We start from the raw sequence: 16113 nt of genomic DNA on the forward strand, positions 1-16113 counted from the left end.
GGCCGGGGAGGGGCAGCAGGCGGGGCCCGGAGCGGCACCGAGCACCGCGGGCTGGGCCGGCCGGGCCCTCCCGGCCGCCGGGGGAGCTGCGGGGCCGGGCCGGCCTCTCCTCCGCCTGCCGGCGCTTCCCGTCCCTTCCCGTGCTTTCCCTTCCCGTCCCTCCCCGCCGCCGCTCCGCGAGGGGCAGGGCCGGCACCCCCTCGCTGTCCCCGGCCCGCGGGGCCCGGCCGCGGCTGCCCCGCTGAGGAGCGGGTGAGGAGCGGGTGAGGCGGGGCCGGGCCGGGCTGTTCCCCCGGGGCCGGGCCGGGGCGCAGCGGTGGCAGCGGCCGGAGCTACCACAGCCACGGGAGCTGGGCCTGGAGCACGGGGTCGGGCCCGCAGCTCGGTCCTGCTGCTGCTGCGGCTGGAAATGAGCCTCGAGCCCTGGGCGAGCCGTCGGGCCCGGGGCACGGGCGGGACTCTCCCCCCGAGCCCGTGCTGACGGTGGTGCTGGTGTTTGTCCGCAGCAGCCCCAGGCCGGGTGTTCCCCTCGGCAGCGCCCTGCCCGTGCCTTGAGGGAGGAGAAGCGTCCGGCCCTGGAGGAATGCTCAGAGAGCGGCTCCTCGGCTCGGCCTCCGCGCTGCCCTGACTCGAAAGGTAACTCAGCAAACTGGATTTATTTACATAAAGCCTCAAACTGGCTTTATTTCCCCAAATGGGGAGCTGAGATGCTCCACGAGTGCATCTACAAGATGCCTGTGCGGGATTTGAACCTTTTTCTGATATTTTCAATCACCAGTGGGACTGTTTCCCTGCTTGCGTTAGAGCACTGGGAGAGAGCTTCTGTTACTAATTCATTTCTCCTGTTTTTTTGGGGGGGTCTGTTTTATTCCAAACATCAGTGAAATGTCCCTGTGTCACCTGTTCCATCTCCATATTTCATTATTTCCCCTCTTACAGCTGTCTTTACCTAATAACACACAGTTTGCTTTCTGACTTTTCAATATTCTGTTGGGGATTTTTTTAAATTTTATAGAGCTACCAATATTTTTTTTCAACCTGTAAAATACCTTAATTATATTTCACATTGTTTTAGATTGGTTACCTGGGTTTTTATAAAGTTTACTATGCTATAAAATAGCTGCCTCAAATTGATAATTTGAATTGGATGCATTAACTTGGTTGATGTTGCAGAGTGGTGGCAACTCTACAGAAAAGTTAAATGTCTTCAGAGGACAAGGAGGCTCAGGAGGACGAGCTGCTGGCTCTGGCCAGCATCTACGATGAGGATGAGTTTAAGAGAGCAGAGTCTGCCCAAGGAGGAGAAACAAGAATTTGTCTGGAGTTGCCTCAAGACTTTAAAATTTTTGTGAGGGGTGAGTTGAGATGTTTTGTGTTATCCCAAGGGAGGCTTTACCAAGCTCAGGTGGTTGCTGGGGAGTGACCTGAGGGACCAGTGACTGGACAAAGCTGTGGCTCACCCTCTGCTTTGTGTTTGAGCAGTTTAACCCTCATACACAGAACGTCCTCAGTAAACTCTAAAATCACAGATGAGTAATAGCACTTCTTCAGAATAATTAAGTTCATTTATTGGGTTTTTATTCCCCCGAGGATATGTTTCCAGGCTCCTGGTTTGTGCAGAATCTGACATTTCACAGTGCTGCTGTTTAACTGCTTTAATCACAGACCTCCAGCCCTTGACATTTTACTGCGCTGAGAGTTTTGTTGTTTAGGGTGGAACAAATAGTTTTAACCCCAGAAATACATCAAATTAACAGACATTGGGTGCTGTCAGAAACAGCAAGAGTTGGTTTGTTTTCATTTTTCTGTTATTTCTCCCTGTGCCTCGGTGGCCCTGGCTCAGGCAGTTCCACAGAGAGCCTCCAGAGCAGTGGCTTCGAGTACTCCGTGTGCTTCCTGCCTCCCCTCGTGCTGAACTTCGAGCTCCCACCTGACTACCCATCAACCTCCCCGCCCGTGTTCACCCTCAGTGGGAAATGGCTCTCCCAGGCCCAGGTTTGCTGGGGATTTTTTACATTTTCACTGCTAAGTTAATAATTAACAGTTAAGCAAAGTAAAAAACAATGACGTTGCTCCTCAGTTGGCTCTTCTTTTGTCTCTTGCTGGTTTTCATTTGATTACTATTCTGAGGAATGAAAACTTGCATCTGTGAGAACTGTTTTATTCAGCATAAAAACTGCTGAGTGTGAAATCAAAGCTTGCACTAAGGACTGTGTGAGGGGAGGAGCCCAGTGAGGAGTTACAAACTTCCTGAATTCTTTGTTCTCTCCCAGCTCAGCGCTCTTTGCAAGCACTTGGACAATGTGTGGGAAGAGAACCGAGGCTGCGTGGTGCTGTTTGCCTGGATGCAGTTTCTGAAGGAGGAAACACTGAATTACCTGAATATTTCATCGCCATATGAGCTGCAAATGTGCCCTCAGGGGAAGGGGCAGGGCCGGACACCAGCGGGGCCCCTCGAGGCTGGGAAGGACTGTGGGGGTGCCACAGGCTCTGCCACAGCTGAGGAGGAAATCGTGGATGCCAGGGCTGTGCAGGATGTGGAGTCCTTGTCCAGTCTGATCAGGGAGATCTTGGACTTCGACCAGGCCCAGAGGAGGAAGTGCTTTAACAGTAAGATGTATTTGTGCAGTATCTGCTTCTGTGAGAAGCTGGGCAGTGAGTGCATGCACTTCACCGAGTGCAGCCACGTGTACTGCAAGGCCTGCCTGAAGGACTACTTTGAGATCCAGATCAGGGATGGGCAGGTGCACTGCCTCAACTGCCCCGAGCCCAAGTGTACTTCTGTCGCCACTCCAGGCCAGGTAATTCCCGTGCACAGGGGCTGGGAGCTCTGGAACCCAAGCTGAGTTCAGGGCCTGGCCCTGCATGCTGGACATTGGCAGTCACAGAGTCATTTGGGTCAGAAAAGACCTCCAAGATCACCAAGTTCAGCCTTTGACTCAGTCCCACTGTGTCATGAAGTGCCACATCCTTGGGCACCTCCAGGGATGGGCACTCCAAACCTCCCTGGGCAACCCCTGCCAAGGCCTGAGCACCCTTTCCATGGGGAAATTCCTGCTGATGTTCACCCTGAGCCTGCCCTGGCCCAGTCTGAGGCTGTTCCCTCTTGTCCTGTCCCTGTTCCCTGGGAGCAGATCCTTGGCCCCCTGTGACCTCTTGGAGAATCTGAAGTGGATTCATCCCAGTTCTTGGTACCTTTTCACTGACTTGCTGTTTGTTGCTGCAGCAGGCTCAGAATTACAGGTGCAAGGAATCAGGGAATCCCAGACTGGTTTGGGTTGGAAGGGACCTTAAAGCTCATCCAGTGCCATGGGCAGGGACACCTTCCGCTGTCCCAGGCTGCTCCCAGCCCCAGTGTCCAGCTGGGCCTTGGGCACTGCCAGGGATCCAGGGGCAGCCCCAGCTGCTCTGGGCACGCTGTGCCAGGGCCGGGGTGCGTGGGTGAGGATTTGTTGCCTGCGTGGGCTGTGTTGGCAGGTGAAGGAGCTGGTTGGGGAGGAGCTGTTTGCCCGCTACGACCGCCTGCTGCTGCAGTCCAGCCTGGACCTGATGGCTGACGTGGTTTATTGCCCCCGGCCTGGCTGCCAGACCCCCGTGATGCAGGAGCCTGGCTGCACCATGGGCATCTGCTCCTGCTGCAACTACGCCTTCTGCACCCTCTGCAAGATGACCTACCACGGGGTGTCCCCCTGCAAGGTCACTGCAGGTCAGTCACCTCCCCCTGGGCTCCACTGTCACACCCACACACGGCTGAATTTGGGTGGAAAAGTCCAGAGCTGGGCAAGGCAGCTCCTCACCCTGAGCTTTCTGAAAGGTGCATTCCTTTGGAGGAAGGCTGTTGCTGGCAATTAAATATTCCTTTGGTGAGACTCCTCAGCTCAGGAGCTCCCTAAACTGCTGGTTGTCAAATGCTGAGAGGCTGTAGCAAGGGAAGAATTCCTTTATATTCTCACTACTTTGTATTGTCAGAGTTAATACTGGAATCAGGTGGAGGCTTCTCTCTCTGGCCTTAAAATCCTGTGACAGAATTTCATTAAATATGTAGTCAGAAAAAAATCTTTCCATTTTCAGTTTATTTTACATTGTTCTAATTCCATCAACAGATCTCTTTTATAATAAAACAGTGTAAAACTGCGGAATGTTGGGGCAGAGTGATTTTAATATTATCATCTTATGTATTCTAATAGTTTTCTTGCTTTTTAATTCATGACATTATTGTTCTTTGAGAATCTTTGTGCTGCAATTAGCTGGACTTCTAAATCTAATATCTTACAAAAGCTGTCTGGTTTGGTTTGATTTTGCCCCCCAGAGAAATTAATGGATTTGAGGAATGAATATTTAGAAGCGGATGAGACAACGAAAAGATTTTTGGAACAGCGCTATGGCAAGAGAGTGATTCAGAAAGCTCTGGAGGAGATGGAGAGTAAGGAATGGCTGGAGAAGAACTCCAAGTCTTGTCCTTGCTGTGGGACCCACATCGAGGTGAGTGAGGAGGGAAAGGCTGGGAATCATGGAACAGAAAATAACCCACAAAAAGGCAGTTCTGGGTGTGTTGGAGTCTCCAGGGAGAGGAAATCTCTAGGAAATACTAAGAGAATTTTCCAATTCTGTGTGACATGGAAAAGGAGGTGAGGTGATATTTGTGGATCCCAAGGAGTGGAGTACAAACAATGACTGATGGTCAGGCTCCCACACTGAGCAGATCCAGGCTGACTCTGGATCTCTATGAATCCTTTTATTTTCTTGGTGTTTCAGGCTACCTCTGGTTCACACTAGAGCTGGAAATCAATCCAGCTTCAGAAAAAGACTTATTTCCAGTATTTTTAGTATTATAACCAATTTCCAGTGCTGGGATCCCAGCTCCCAGGGAAGATGTCAGTGTGTGGTGGAGCAGGGGGGATGTGCTCACTGACTGCTGTGCTTCTGGGTGCTGTTGGCAGAGAGGGAACGAGGCCTGCCACCCTGGGGCTCTGCTACCACCATTTCTTGTTTTTCCCCCAGAAACTGGATGGCTGTAACAAGATGACCTGCACAGGGTGCATGCAGTATTTCTGCTGGCTCTGCATGGGCTCCCTGTCCCGGGCCAACCCCTACCGGCACTTCAACGACCCCTCCTCGCCCTGCTTCAACAGGTTGGTGCTCAGGGACCCCCGCCATGCTGAACACACGTTTGCTGTTCTCCTTACAGTCTCTCCCAGATTCTTACCTGAAATGTGTAGCTGCAGTTTAAGGCACAGTTTCTCCTCTCAAATATTGGCACTAACAGTAAAAATCAGGAGTGATTCAGGATATGGTTTTGCTTTTTTAAGAACTCTAGTTTTGAAATTCTGGAGGAGTCTTCTGAGCCTATTCCTGATTATTTTTTGGTCAGGTCATGGCCTCACCCTTTCTGTCCTGAGTTTCCCTGAGTGTTTCCCTGGCAATGCTCAGGAGCAGCTCAAGGATTTGGGGAAGAGCTGCTTTAAGGAGCTGTAGATTTGCCTGACATTCCCTTGGGGAAGACCAGGGGACAGAGGTGCTGCTGTGGTCACAGGCACAGCAGGGGGACAATGGCAGCCTCTCTTGCCCCTTCCACAGGGCATGGATGGTGGTTTGTGAAACTGAAAAAACCAAGGGAACCTGCTGTACTGTGGTTGCATTTAGGGTGATACTTTTTTAACATAGTTGATTTTTTTTACGGCCTGATATCACTGATTTTCTGTCTTGCAGATTGTTTCAAGCCATGCACATTGATGATGGGGAGTTCTGGGAAGGAGAAGATGATAATCAGTAGCTTCCTCCAGCACCAAAGGTGAACAAACCAGAGACAGATGCTTTTTGTGTGTCCTTTGTTTGCTTTTCACTTCCATTGTGTGACAGAAGAGTGGTAACTGCACTGCAGGACACTCACACCTCAGAGCCTGTTGCCAAAGCCAAAGGAGACCTTTTCCCCATCCTGGGATCAGGATCATCATGGAATGCCCAAACAAACATGTCCATTATTAAAGTCAGAAATTGGAAAGCCATTGGAAAAATATATACCAAGAGGTGTCCCTTTTTAAAAGCCAACAGACAAAACTGAAGCCTCAAATGCTGGAAGTATTTTGGGGGTTTCCTTTAGGGAGACTGACCCTTGGATCAGACCCTTGAATATTGTAGGGTTTGGGGTGGTTTGGTGGAGCTGTAGTGCTCTCTCTGGGGCTGCTTGGACTGGGGGAGTTTTCTGATACAATACAGAAATTTCTTCTGTATTCAGCAACAAAGTTTGTTGCTTTTATGAATTTCCTGATGTGCTTCTCTGAAAAGCAGCTCCTGGCTCTGTCAGTGGTACTTTCTATTGACATTAAAGATGATTATCCCCAACCCTTCTCATTGGCTGTCGTGCCTGAGCCTTTGCATCCCTGAGAGCTGGGGCAGAGAATGACCAACAGCCATTTCCAGGGGTTTCTGTGAGGTTGGTGACTCCCTGTGTTACTGTTGGATTCCCTCATGTTGCCTGTCCTTGTTTTGGCAGGGATGAGTGCCAAGCCAGTGAGCTGAGGATGTGACCAGAGAGAGGGTAAAAAGTATCAGGAAGAGATGAACTTGAATTCTTTAAGATACTGACAATTACCTTGTGTTCTCAATTGATGAAGTAATTTATTTTTTATTAACTCTTCATATAAGAAATTTGATGGTTGATATTTTTGCTTCTGGAGTAGATTCTTTATTTCCACTGGTTTTGCACTTCAAATTATTGCAGAACCAAATTGTTTCCCCTAAAATCTCAGCAAGTGGTTTTGAGAGTATGAAGGTGATTACTGGAGGCAAACACTGATTTTTTTTTTTTTTGCACAAGTTTTTCCACTTGCAGAACAGTCTAAAAGTTTATTTGGAAACTAAAGCTGCATGTGTTGTGTTCAAGAGCAGTAGGGCCTGGATGGAAAGCTCTGGAGCTGAGACTCGTCAGGAACTGTGTGTGATCACAGCTCACTGAGTTCTGACTGAGACTTAATAAATTTATCCTAGGATGTGTGGTCAAAACCAGTGGTGCTGCACTTCCCTGTGCAGAGGAGCAGTCTGCACTGTTGGAACTGGCACAGAGATTAAAAAGATGGAAGAAAGAACAAATTCTCACCTCAGCTGAATCTCTAGGTCAGTGTGTAGGAAAAGTGTACGTTGTGTATGGTTTGAGTTGTTTTCCTGCACTTTTCACATGCACTAAATTCACTTTAAGATGGTAAACACAGTGTCCCTGTTTGTCTTCCTTCTGGCATGGATTTGGCAGCACAGGTGTGCCCAGGTGCTCCTGGGAGTGGGACATGGAGATGAGCTCCATCCCTGGAGCTGGCAGGGATGTGTTCTGCTCATGGGATTTAATGCATGCAGAGTGCCCTCCCACCCCGAGGGCCCTGCTTTTCCCTCTGAGGAAAACCTGCCAGCAAACACTGGGCAAGGAAGGGGGGAGCAGCAGGAGCTCTTGCCACCAAACTGCCTCCAGGACAGCTTTGCTCCATGAGCACACTGAGACCGAGCACCAGACACAGTCAAATGTCACCATTTAAAAAATTAAAGACATTTAGTGAAGAAAGTTACATTACAGATCAACAGCTTACAAAACTTCTGTAAAAAGAAAATAAATGTTGCCCAGTTTTCTTGCCCCTCGTGTGAGAGCACTGGACAGAAATCCCAGGAGTCACATTTCAGAATTGGTGGGGGTCTTGGCTGTTGTCCACCTATGTGGGGTGTCTGTAATTAAACAGAGGCTGAAGCCAGTGGAAACAGTGTGTTTCCTGTGGGGCTGGTTTGGCATTTCCTCAGTAAAATGGAAAATTCTGGAGAAGAGTGAGCACCAGGCATAGCAAATCATACCTGGGCCTGACAACAGTGACATCCTCAGGTGCCTGAGCTGCACCCTGGACTCCTTGTGGGGGATGCTGCTGGAGCCTCTTCTGCTGAGGGTTCTCAAATCCAACATGTGGCTCAAAGCCAGGCTCAGCCAGGGCTTTATCCAGTCAGGTCTTGGCAACCTCCTAAGGAGGGAGCCTGCACCATGGGGATGCTGTCCCACTGCTTGGCTGTTCCCACGGTGGGGTTTTATCCTCTCCAGCATGAGCATCGTGTCTCCACTCCCACCCCAGTGTCCCTTCTCTTCTTCCCCCTGGCTCCATCTTCTTGCTGCCCTCTCCTGGCTGTGGGTGCTGCTCTGAGCTTTCCCTTCTCCAGCTGGACAATCCTCTTTTCCAGGATTCTAATGTACGAATGTTTCATGGAGGAGGAAGGAATAACAGGAGATACTTGTCCTAATTGCAAGGAATACACCCCAAAGTTACCACCCACTTGTTTCTGAAACATTGTACTTTCATTTATCCTCACATTTCCGTTCTGCAGCCTTCAGTCTGTGATTACAGCCACTTCACAGATCAAACAATTCATTCTTCATTTCCTTCAGAGAATGAGTTGGTGGCAGAAGTTTGTGGAACACAGAACACTGGATCCCATCATCCTTTGGTTAATTAAGGCAGGTGTTTGGCATCTGTTTCTTTAATGGAGAGAAGGAACCATACACTCATTCTGCTAATTTAAGAACAAATATGAGATCAGTTTCTGCAGCAATTCCCTTTTCTCCCAGCTGTTTTCAGCAGCTGGTTCAGCACTGCCCCAGCACATTAATCACTGTATGGCTTCTTGGACTGGCTCCTCTCTGCTCCCATCTCCTTCATGCTGTACAAGGGCTCCACGAGCTTGTTGTGAACCAGCATTAAACCTGATGGAGAGAGTCAAAAGGCAATTTAAGCAGACATAATAAAGGAAAGTTCTCCATTGTTGGATGCTAATGGAATTAGACATTACTGTTGTCCTTGTGCCTTTGCTCCCACACCAAGCATTAAGCATGTACCTTCACACATACTACTCTAATATATTTAAGGAATATACTCCATTGGGAGTTACTTATACAGCAACACCTCTGCAAAGCATGGCTTGTGCTCCTAAAAATATAACAGAGCAGCTGCCTGGCCTGGTCAAACATTCACCTTTGAAGTATTTCACTGTTTTGACTTTGAGCTCCAGCGTGGCGTCCTCGTCGCACACGAACACGGTGTTGGGGTGCTGCTGGAAGGCCGACACCGTCCACATGTGGTTGACACCGTCCTCGATGGCCTTGTACAGAGCAAAGGCTTTGTGGGCTCCTGTGATCAGGATCATCACCTGCACCCCCAGACACAGAGAGGGGCAGTCAGGGAGAGCCCAGCCACACCCTGCCAAGCTGAGAATGGGGGCACCCCTGTCACCGTCCCCACAGCCACTTCTCTGTGCTGCTGCTGCTGCTCTGGCTGCTTCAGCTCTCAATGAAATCACAGCCTGCTGGGTCACTGCAGGGGTCCTTTGGGCACCTGTACACTGAGATTTCACAAGTGTAGATCAAGAATAGACTCCAGTAAAAGTGGTGCCACACAGTTTTCATGACCTGCTGGTGTGACATCAAGTCTCCAGTTACTCTCCAGGTGAGATTCCTAACCAAAGACACCCTCCCAAACCTTCCTGGCTTCCTGTGGGCAACAGCTGCTGCAGGGTTACACAAACACAAATGCCAGCAGAGACGGAGCAAGAGCCTCTCCATGGTGTTGCAGGATGCCAGAGGACAGGAGGATCAGGTATTCTGTGGCAGGCATATCCTACACCAGAGGACATGTGGCTGCTCCATAACAGGATAACCTTTGGCTGCTCCAGAGGAACTGCAGGAAGCCACTTCTTATTTCCTCACCTCTCTGGCATCCATGACAGTGCCTACTCCAACTGTCAAAGCCATGGTGGGCACTTTGGAGAGGTCACCATCAAAGAACCTGGCATTGGCCAGGATGGTGTCCATGGCCAAGGTCTTCACTCGTGTCCTGGACACCAGGCTGGATCCCGGCTCGTTGAAGGCGATGTGACCGTCGGGGCCGATGCCTGGACAGGGACAGCGTGAGCAGAGGGTCAGCTGTGGCAGCAGAGCCAGCAGCTCTCCCAGGAGAAGCACAGGCAGTGCTCCCAGGAACACAGAGCTGAGAAAAACCCCTGCAGTTCCTCTGCTCCAGCTCAGATTTGTGTCTGCTAGGAACAACCAGACAATGCCCTGATTGTGCTGGGACAACGACAAAGCACAGGAGGTGGCAGAACCTTATGGCAAACTGATGGCAAGAGCTTGTGTGGGAAAAGCTACTCCCAGCAGTTTCTTGTTGCCATTGATAATTGATAAATACCTCATATTTGTACAGTTCTAGTCCTTTCCATTTCTCCTGCTAACACTTCCTGAACAATTCACTGACTGCGCTGAAAGACCTAAAGGTGGGGAAACAAGGCTGCCAGGACACTGCAGTGCCCAGGGCCATGGGCTGTGGGATGGATTTCACTGCAAATGCACTGAAAATTAACAATCCTGGCAATAAATGAGAGCTGGCACAGCTTTGGGACAGCCTTAGAGGCTGCTGCTCTCAGGTTCTCACCTCCAACAAACAGCTCAATGCCTCCAGCTGCTTTGATTTTCTCCTCAAATGCATCACACTCTGCCTGGAGATCATGGGCGTTTCCATCCAAGATGTGGACGTTTTCTGGTGAGATGTCAATGTGCTTGAAGAAGTTATTCCACATGAAGGAATGGTAACTTTCTGGGTGATCCCTTGGGAGACCTGGTAACAGAACACACACGACTGAGGCCAAATGGAAAAATATCACCCATAGCAAAGCACTTCCACACCCCTGCAGTGGCTTTGGTGACAGAGCACTGCTCTCTCTGTCCTTTGTCATACCCTCAGCTTTCAGAGTTGTTTCTATTTCCCTAAATACCAGAATTAAAATCAGCTCCTGTAAGACATATTAATATACAACAGATGTTCAAAAAGCAGGTCTGTGCTGTGCTTCATCTGTCAGTACCTTTCCAGCCCTTTTCTCACTTCATATTAGTAAGAATTATTAAAAAACTGCAGAAGCCTGGGAAATAATAATTATTATATAATTACCCCCCTTGAATACTGTAAACCCACAATGCACTGCTTATTCCCTAATGCTGCTTGATTGGGGTTATTCACAGAAAAAAAACCCTCCTGACCAGGATAAAATTAGCATTAGCAAATATTTAGCTTGTATGTTTTTCACCTTTGGATCTATTTCTTCTGAGGAGACTGCTTCACCAGGACTTCAGCAACAGCAGTCCTTTGCTACCTCAGCAGAAGATACCTGAGGGCACTCAGGGGACACACTGGTCTTTGTAAGGGACCTTCATAACCCCAGAACAAAGGTGAAGGTAATGCTGCATGCTGAGCCGGCAGTGACAAGCTGTTCTTGCCTGCTCAGTGCCTGAGTGCAGCTAACACACAGCAGCGTCTGTAATAGTGTATGCAATACTGGGCAACACCAGCATCCATTTTTGTCCATACGTTTCCAAATCTATGGAAAAATTTCAAAGTTGTTCCATAGGTTTTCAAATTGTCTCCCTTTGCTAATTCCCTGGAAGTGTTTAAGGAAAGACTGGACATGGCACTCAGAGCCATGGTTAAGCTGACACCGTGGTGTGGGGTCACAGGCTGGACCCGATGGTCTCAGAGCTCTTTTCCATCCTAACTGATGCTGTAGCTGGGAAATGCTGATGCTGTAACTCTGTGAAGTGTTGATGCTGTAACTCTGTGAATGTTGTCCCTCTTACCTGCACAGGTGGATTTCAGGCACCACCAGCCTCTGCCGGGGTAGGGGCCCAGCAGCTCCCGGGCAGGGACAAAGGCGACAGGACAGGTGGCTGCGGCACTCACCCACGTACTCGTCCATGTTGAAGGTCTTCACGTACTTGAAGGAGAGGTCCCCGTTGCGGTAGTACTCCACCAGCTTGCTGTAGCAGCCCAGGGGAGTGCTGCCTGCGGGGAGCGGCCGCCTCAGCCGGGGCAGGGCCCGCGCTCGGCCCCGGCCCGGCCGCCCCCCGGCACCCACCTGTGGGCAGCCCCAGCGTGAAGAAGCGCCCGGGGCCGGGCCCGAACTGCACGATGCGGTTGCGGATGTACTTGGCCGCCCACTCGCTGGCCTGCGAGTAATTCTCCAGGATGATGAGCTTCATGGTGGGGCCGCCCGGCACCGCCGCTGCCTTCGCCGGGGAGCGCCGCCACTTCCCGGATCGCCTCTGCCCGCGACCGCCGCCGCCTCTGCGGATCAGCCCTGCCCGCAACCTCCGCTTCCTCCCGGCTCGCCCTGCCCGGGATCACTTCCGCGGGTGGGCGGGGAGCGCCGGGCCCGGCCCCGCGGGAGGGCCCCGGGCAGGGCCGGAGCGGAGCGGCCGAACGGGGCGCGCCGGGAGCTGCGGCTGCGAGCGGCTCGGTGAATGTCACCGCCCTGCAGCGCGCCTGTCGTCCAGGCAAAGCTGCGGGAAGCAATGCTTCCTCCAGAAACGTTCAAACGGCCCTAAATATCTCGGTGTGGTTCTGCTGGAGTGTCACCGTCACAGCAGGGATCCCCCCGACTCTGTCCTTCATTCAGCTTTTCAGCCCTAGAGAGAAGCTCCCAGCCTTGTCCCACCAAAATGAGCTGCTCTCACGCTTGAACTCTTCTGTAGGTACTCGCTTTGGGGCATGTTGGGGTCGCTCTGGGGGATGGAGAGACCACGATCTCTGTCTGTCCTTGCTCCTGGCACAGTGGTATCCCCAAAACACCTTCCTGCTGTTGCTCCAGCTGCCTTCAAACTCTCATGGAGATGTGCCCGAGCTCTCCTTGCACAGGCTTGGTTCACTGTTGGGACACAAAGATCGTACTTCAAAGTTAGACCGATATTCAATTTCATCAGAAGGAAGAATGAGCTACAAATTGCTTTGCTGGGACCCAGCCCATGCAGTTACTTTTCATTTCAATAATTTAAATGACCTGGCTAGAACCAGTGCTCCCGGTATTGTCTCATCCTGGAGAGCCCTCGGGCTGCCAGTGGGAATGATGGGTGTGGCGGGCTGTGGGCACACACTGGAAGAGTTTTAGGCCGCAGAGACTAAATAAATTCCACGGACAGGTGTCTCCATAGCAGTGTCAGCCCACGGGCAGGTCTCCCGGTGGCCGGTGTTGGGTGAGGAGCTGCAGCAGCGGCATTCCCGGCTCTCCCGCAGGGCAGGGCAGGGCAGGGCAGCCTGGGCTCTGGCTCTGTGGGACAGTGCTCACTTGTGCCGTGGGGGCCATTTCGGTGCGGCAGACCCATGGGTTCCCCGGACACCTGGTGAGCGCACACCTGCCCTGCACACACACCTGGGAGCTCCCACATCATCCCTGTTGTGGCACAACTGCGGCTTCTGGTGTGCAAAGCCAAAACTGCGGCAGGGCTGGACAGGGAGAGAGCCCCGGCCCCGCCACTCCCCACAGAGCCCTCAGCGGCTCGCTCGGTTACCCTGGAAACGCGGCCAGCGCTCGGAAATTTCGGAAAAGCAAATTCAGGAGGCACAGCCCGCATAGGAACTGATGGCAGAGACACCACGGACTTCCCTCGGCGGTGAGCTCTAGGGAACAGCCGGGGTGACCTGTGGGTTGTGGGCATTATCTGTCCTCAGAGCGGTCCTGGAGAGCATCACCTCAGCCCCTGCCTCCACCTCCCCTGGCCCGGCTCTCCTGGGACGAGTGGAGAGCTGCTGCCCTTGGTGCCGGCCTCGCAGTCCCCCAGCTGCTCACACAGCGCCGTTGTGGGGATGGGGTCGATGAAATCCGAGTGTTGGAGGGCTCTGGCTGCACAGGTTGGCTTTCAGCTCCCTTGCCAGTGGCTTGGGCAGCTGCAGTGCACAAAGATGCAAGAGGAGCCGACAGCTCCCCGTAAAAGCAAAATATGTTTTGGTGAAAGCAAAAGCTGCAGCGCAGCCAGGCAGGTGCCCCCGCGCTGCCCACACCCAGCACATCCTATGGATCCACACGCTCCATCCACCCCGAGCTGCTCCGGGGCTGGGCTATGCATGTGACTCGCATGCTGGATATTTTTAGGTATGATAATTTCTGCCCGTTATTGTTCCTGCATTTACAGCGAGCTGTTCCCATGCTGAAGAACTTCCTGGTGTCTGAACAGGCTGATTTTCCTTCCTTGCAAAAGCAGCAGATGGAAGGAAACAAACACTTCTCTTCAGGAGAAGCTGAAGTTTAACGGGGGAGCTCTTAGAAACCCAGCATTTTCTTTTGCACCATCTTGAAGGGACTGGAGTCAGCAGTGCTCAGAGACCAGGGCTTTTGCTATTGGGAACTGCTTGGGAGCACTGGGATTCTTTTCCTGAAACAGCAACAATTAAAAAATTATCTCCATGAAGAATCCTCTCTCCAAATCCTGTAATTAAAGAGTATTTTTAATATCCACCATCAGTCACCTCTTCCTGCTCCAGCATGTTCCATTTACCTTCTGACCCCAATTTATAAGAAAAGGAGAAATAACAGATTGGGAGGGGAGCTGCTCTTTCCTGCAAGCCCCACTCACATCTTAGCTCTTCCAACAGCACCCAAATCCTAGTTAGGATTTTCTGGGGTCACAGCAAGCCTATGGGTAGGGCAATGAACAGGCAGCTCTAGAGAGCACCAGTGCCAGTCCCTTCCCATTTTGCAGGTGATGTTGCCATGACAAAGCTGTCAGGACCTCACTCCTCACCAGGTTCAAAACTGCCAGCCTAAGCAGTAAGGGATTTAATCTGGATAGCAAGGTTAAATTAACCGTTGGTTAATTGTGATTCCTCCAGTAGGATGAAGAAACAACAGAGCAACAAAGGGCATTGGTGAAATCAGTGAGCTGGGGCCTCTGAAGTCAGGCTGGACTGAGCTGGCTGCACTGTGTGGAGGCAATTTGGAGCTCAGCTCTGCTTGTCCCATGCACCATCCAGCACAACTCACTGCATCCCTCCATATCTGCCCCTCGGTTCTGCTGCTGGGCTTCAGAGGAAGAGAACTCCCATTGGGAAATTCTTCCAATTCAATGCCACTGTTGTTTTCATTCCTCTTCCTCACAATACTCGTGGCTTATGGGGCCATAATTTTCCACACCAGTGAACAAGGCCCTGCTTCCACTCGGCTGTGGGACGTGTGGCTGTGCTCACTGGGGCTCTCCTCCTTCCAGCAGACCCCATGTGACCCCGTGGCTTTTGTTATTGTAACAAACACCGAAATTGCAGCTGCCTGCGTGTTCAGAACCCCGTAGGGAGCCCACACCTGCAGAACCTGCTGCTTCCCTGGGCAGGGGCTGTCAGAGCCACAGAATGGTTTGGGTGGGAAGGGACCTTAAGATTGTCCAGTTTCACCCCCTGCCATGAGCATTCCACCATCCCAGGTGGCTCCAAGCCTGATCCAACCTGGCTTTAGACACTTCCAGGGATGAGCCAGCCATAGTTCGGCTTTTTTGGGCAAAAAGATCAAAGATTATTCAAATAGAAGATAATCCCAAACACAAAAAGTCTTTGTGGCCAAGTGATATTTTTGGGAGGAGCATCTGTTAGAGAGCATTTATTAATCCTTAACAAATCTCTCCAGATTAATTACACAACTCTAATTCAGGATGTTATTCCACAGTGGGGAATGGCATCTATGGATGTTCAAACCCTGTGAATCCAATTCTTGCACATGGAGTGTTTCTGCCTCCAGGGACACAGGAGTACTTTCAAATTGATGACAAAATGTTTCTGTCGTGTGAACAATTTTATTTTTTTAATTGAATAATTTAGCACTAAAAGGTTAGAAGAAAGATCTAGCTTTAATGTCCTGATAAATTCTTACTGGTTTAGCTTACACGCCCTGCTTTTGAGGTTTCTTATTTAGCATTTAGTGTTCAATATTTATTACAAAGTGCAGATTAAAAGTGTTCCCTTTACTGCTCAGTTGTACACAATAATTAAAGGAACACATGTACAGCTCCAAGATTTCAGAGGACTCAGTCCACTCCTTGTCATACTTTCAATTGCTTTCAAATACTTTCACAGCACATCCCGTACGGAAGTCACTAAAATCAATGACTTCAAGCTTCAAGTGTCTCTTGGGAGAAAAGACATTTTGTACTGGAGAAAAAGACAAAAAAACCAGAGGCATGAAGTGATTTGCCTCAAACCACTTGGGAAATGAAAGCAGAACCAGTCATGTGCTGTAACCACAGCATCATCTTTCTACTGAGCTTCCCCACCTTAGAAAATAAAAATAAAT

The 16113-nt window shown here is 50.7% G+C and overlaps 2 protein-coding genes across 6 annotated transcripts; one reads left to right on the forward strand and one right to left on the reverse strand.

Annotated features, from left to right (window-relative positions):
• The first annotated feature begins 80 nt into the window (after nt 1-80).
• RNF14 (ring finger protein 14) lies at nt 81-7618 on the forward strand. 5 transcript variants are annotated; one of them, XM_030229246.2, is made up of 9 exons: nt 81-636; nt 1174-1355; nt 1844-1995; nt 2274-2801; nt 3478-3706; nt 4310-4482; nt 5002-5132; nt 5710-5791; nt 6988-7618. In XM_030229246.2, the coding sequence occupies exons 2-8, from the start codon at nt 1202-1204 to the stop codon at nt 5771-5773; spliced, it is 1431 nt and encodes a 476-aa protein (XP_030085106.1). In that variant the 5' UTR covers nt 81-636; nt 1174-1201; the 3' UTR covers nt 5774-5791; nt 6988-7618. The 5 variants fall into 5 exon arrangements, with proteins under 5 accessions (XP_030085106.1, XP_018771155.1, XP_050835628.1 ...); XM_018915610.3 differs by lacking the exon at nt 6988-7618 and adding an exon at nt 6494-6662; XM_050979671.1 differs by lacking the exon at nt 6988-7618 and having other exon boundaries at nt 82-263; nt 507-636; nt 5710-6342.
• GNPDA1 (glucosamine-6-phosphate deaminase 1) lies at nt 7515-12179 on the reverse strand. Its single transcript, XM_009091564.4, has 6 exons — nt 11920-12179; nt 11745-11846; nt 10446-10628; nt 9725-9909; nt 8994-9168; nt 7515-8725 (listed from the first exon to the last, which is right to left on the reverse strand). Exons 1-6 carry the CDS (start codon nt 12041-12043, stop codon nt 8628-8630), a joined length of 867 nt encoding a protein of 288 aa, XP_009089812.1. The 5' UTR covers nt 12044-12179; the 3' UTR covers nt 7515-8627.
• Between the last annotated feature and the right edge of the window lie 3934 nt (nt 12180-16113).

The sequence above is a fragment of the Serinus canaria genome, chromosome 13, assembly GCF_022539315.1.
Source record: "Serinus canaria isolate serCan28SL12 chromosome 13, serCan2020, whole genome shotgun sequence".
NCBI classification, from domain to species: Eukaryota; Metazoa; Chordata; class Aves; order Passeriformes; family Fringillidae; genus Serinus; species Serinus canaria.

Excerpts from the sequence above, each read along its gene's own strand:
- GNPDA1 (XM_009091564.4), bottom strand. The coding sequence starts at position 12,043 with ATGAAGCTCATCATCCTGGAGAATTACTCGCAGGCCAGCGAGTGGGCG. Across the intron at positions 11,847-11,919 it reads CACGCTGGGGCTGCCCACAG|GCAGCACTCCCCTGGGCTGC; the intron begins GTGGGTGCCGGG and ends CGCTCCCCGCAG. Across the intron at positions 9,169-9,724 it reads CTGTCATGGATGCCAGAGAG|GTGATGATCCTGATCACAGG; the intron begins GTGAGGAAATAA and ends CTGGGGGTGCAG.
- RNF14 (XM_030229246.2), top strand. The coding sequence starts at position 1,202 with ATGTCTTCAGAGGACAAGGAGGCTCAGGAGGACGAGCTGCTGGCTCTG. Across the intron at positions 1,996-2,273 it reads AATGGCTCTCCCAGGCCCAG|CTCAGCGCTCTTTGCAAGCA; the intron begins GTTTGCTGGGGA and ends GTTCTCTCCCAG. Across the intron at positions 3,707-4,309 it reads CCCCTGCAAGGTCACTGCAG|AGAAATTAATGGATTTGAGG; the intron begins GTCAGTCACCTC and ends TTTGCCCCCCAG.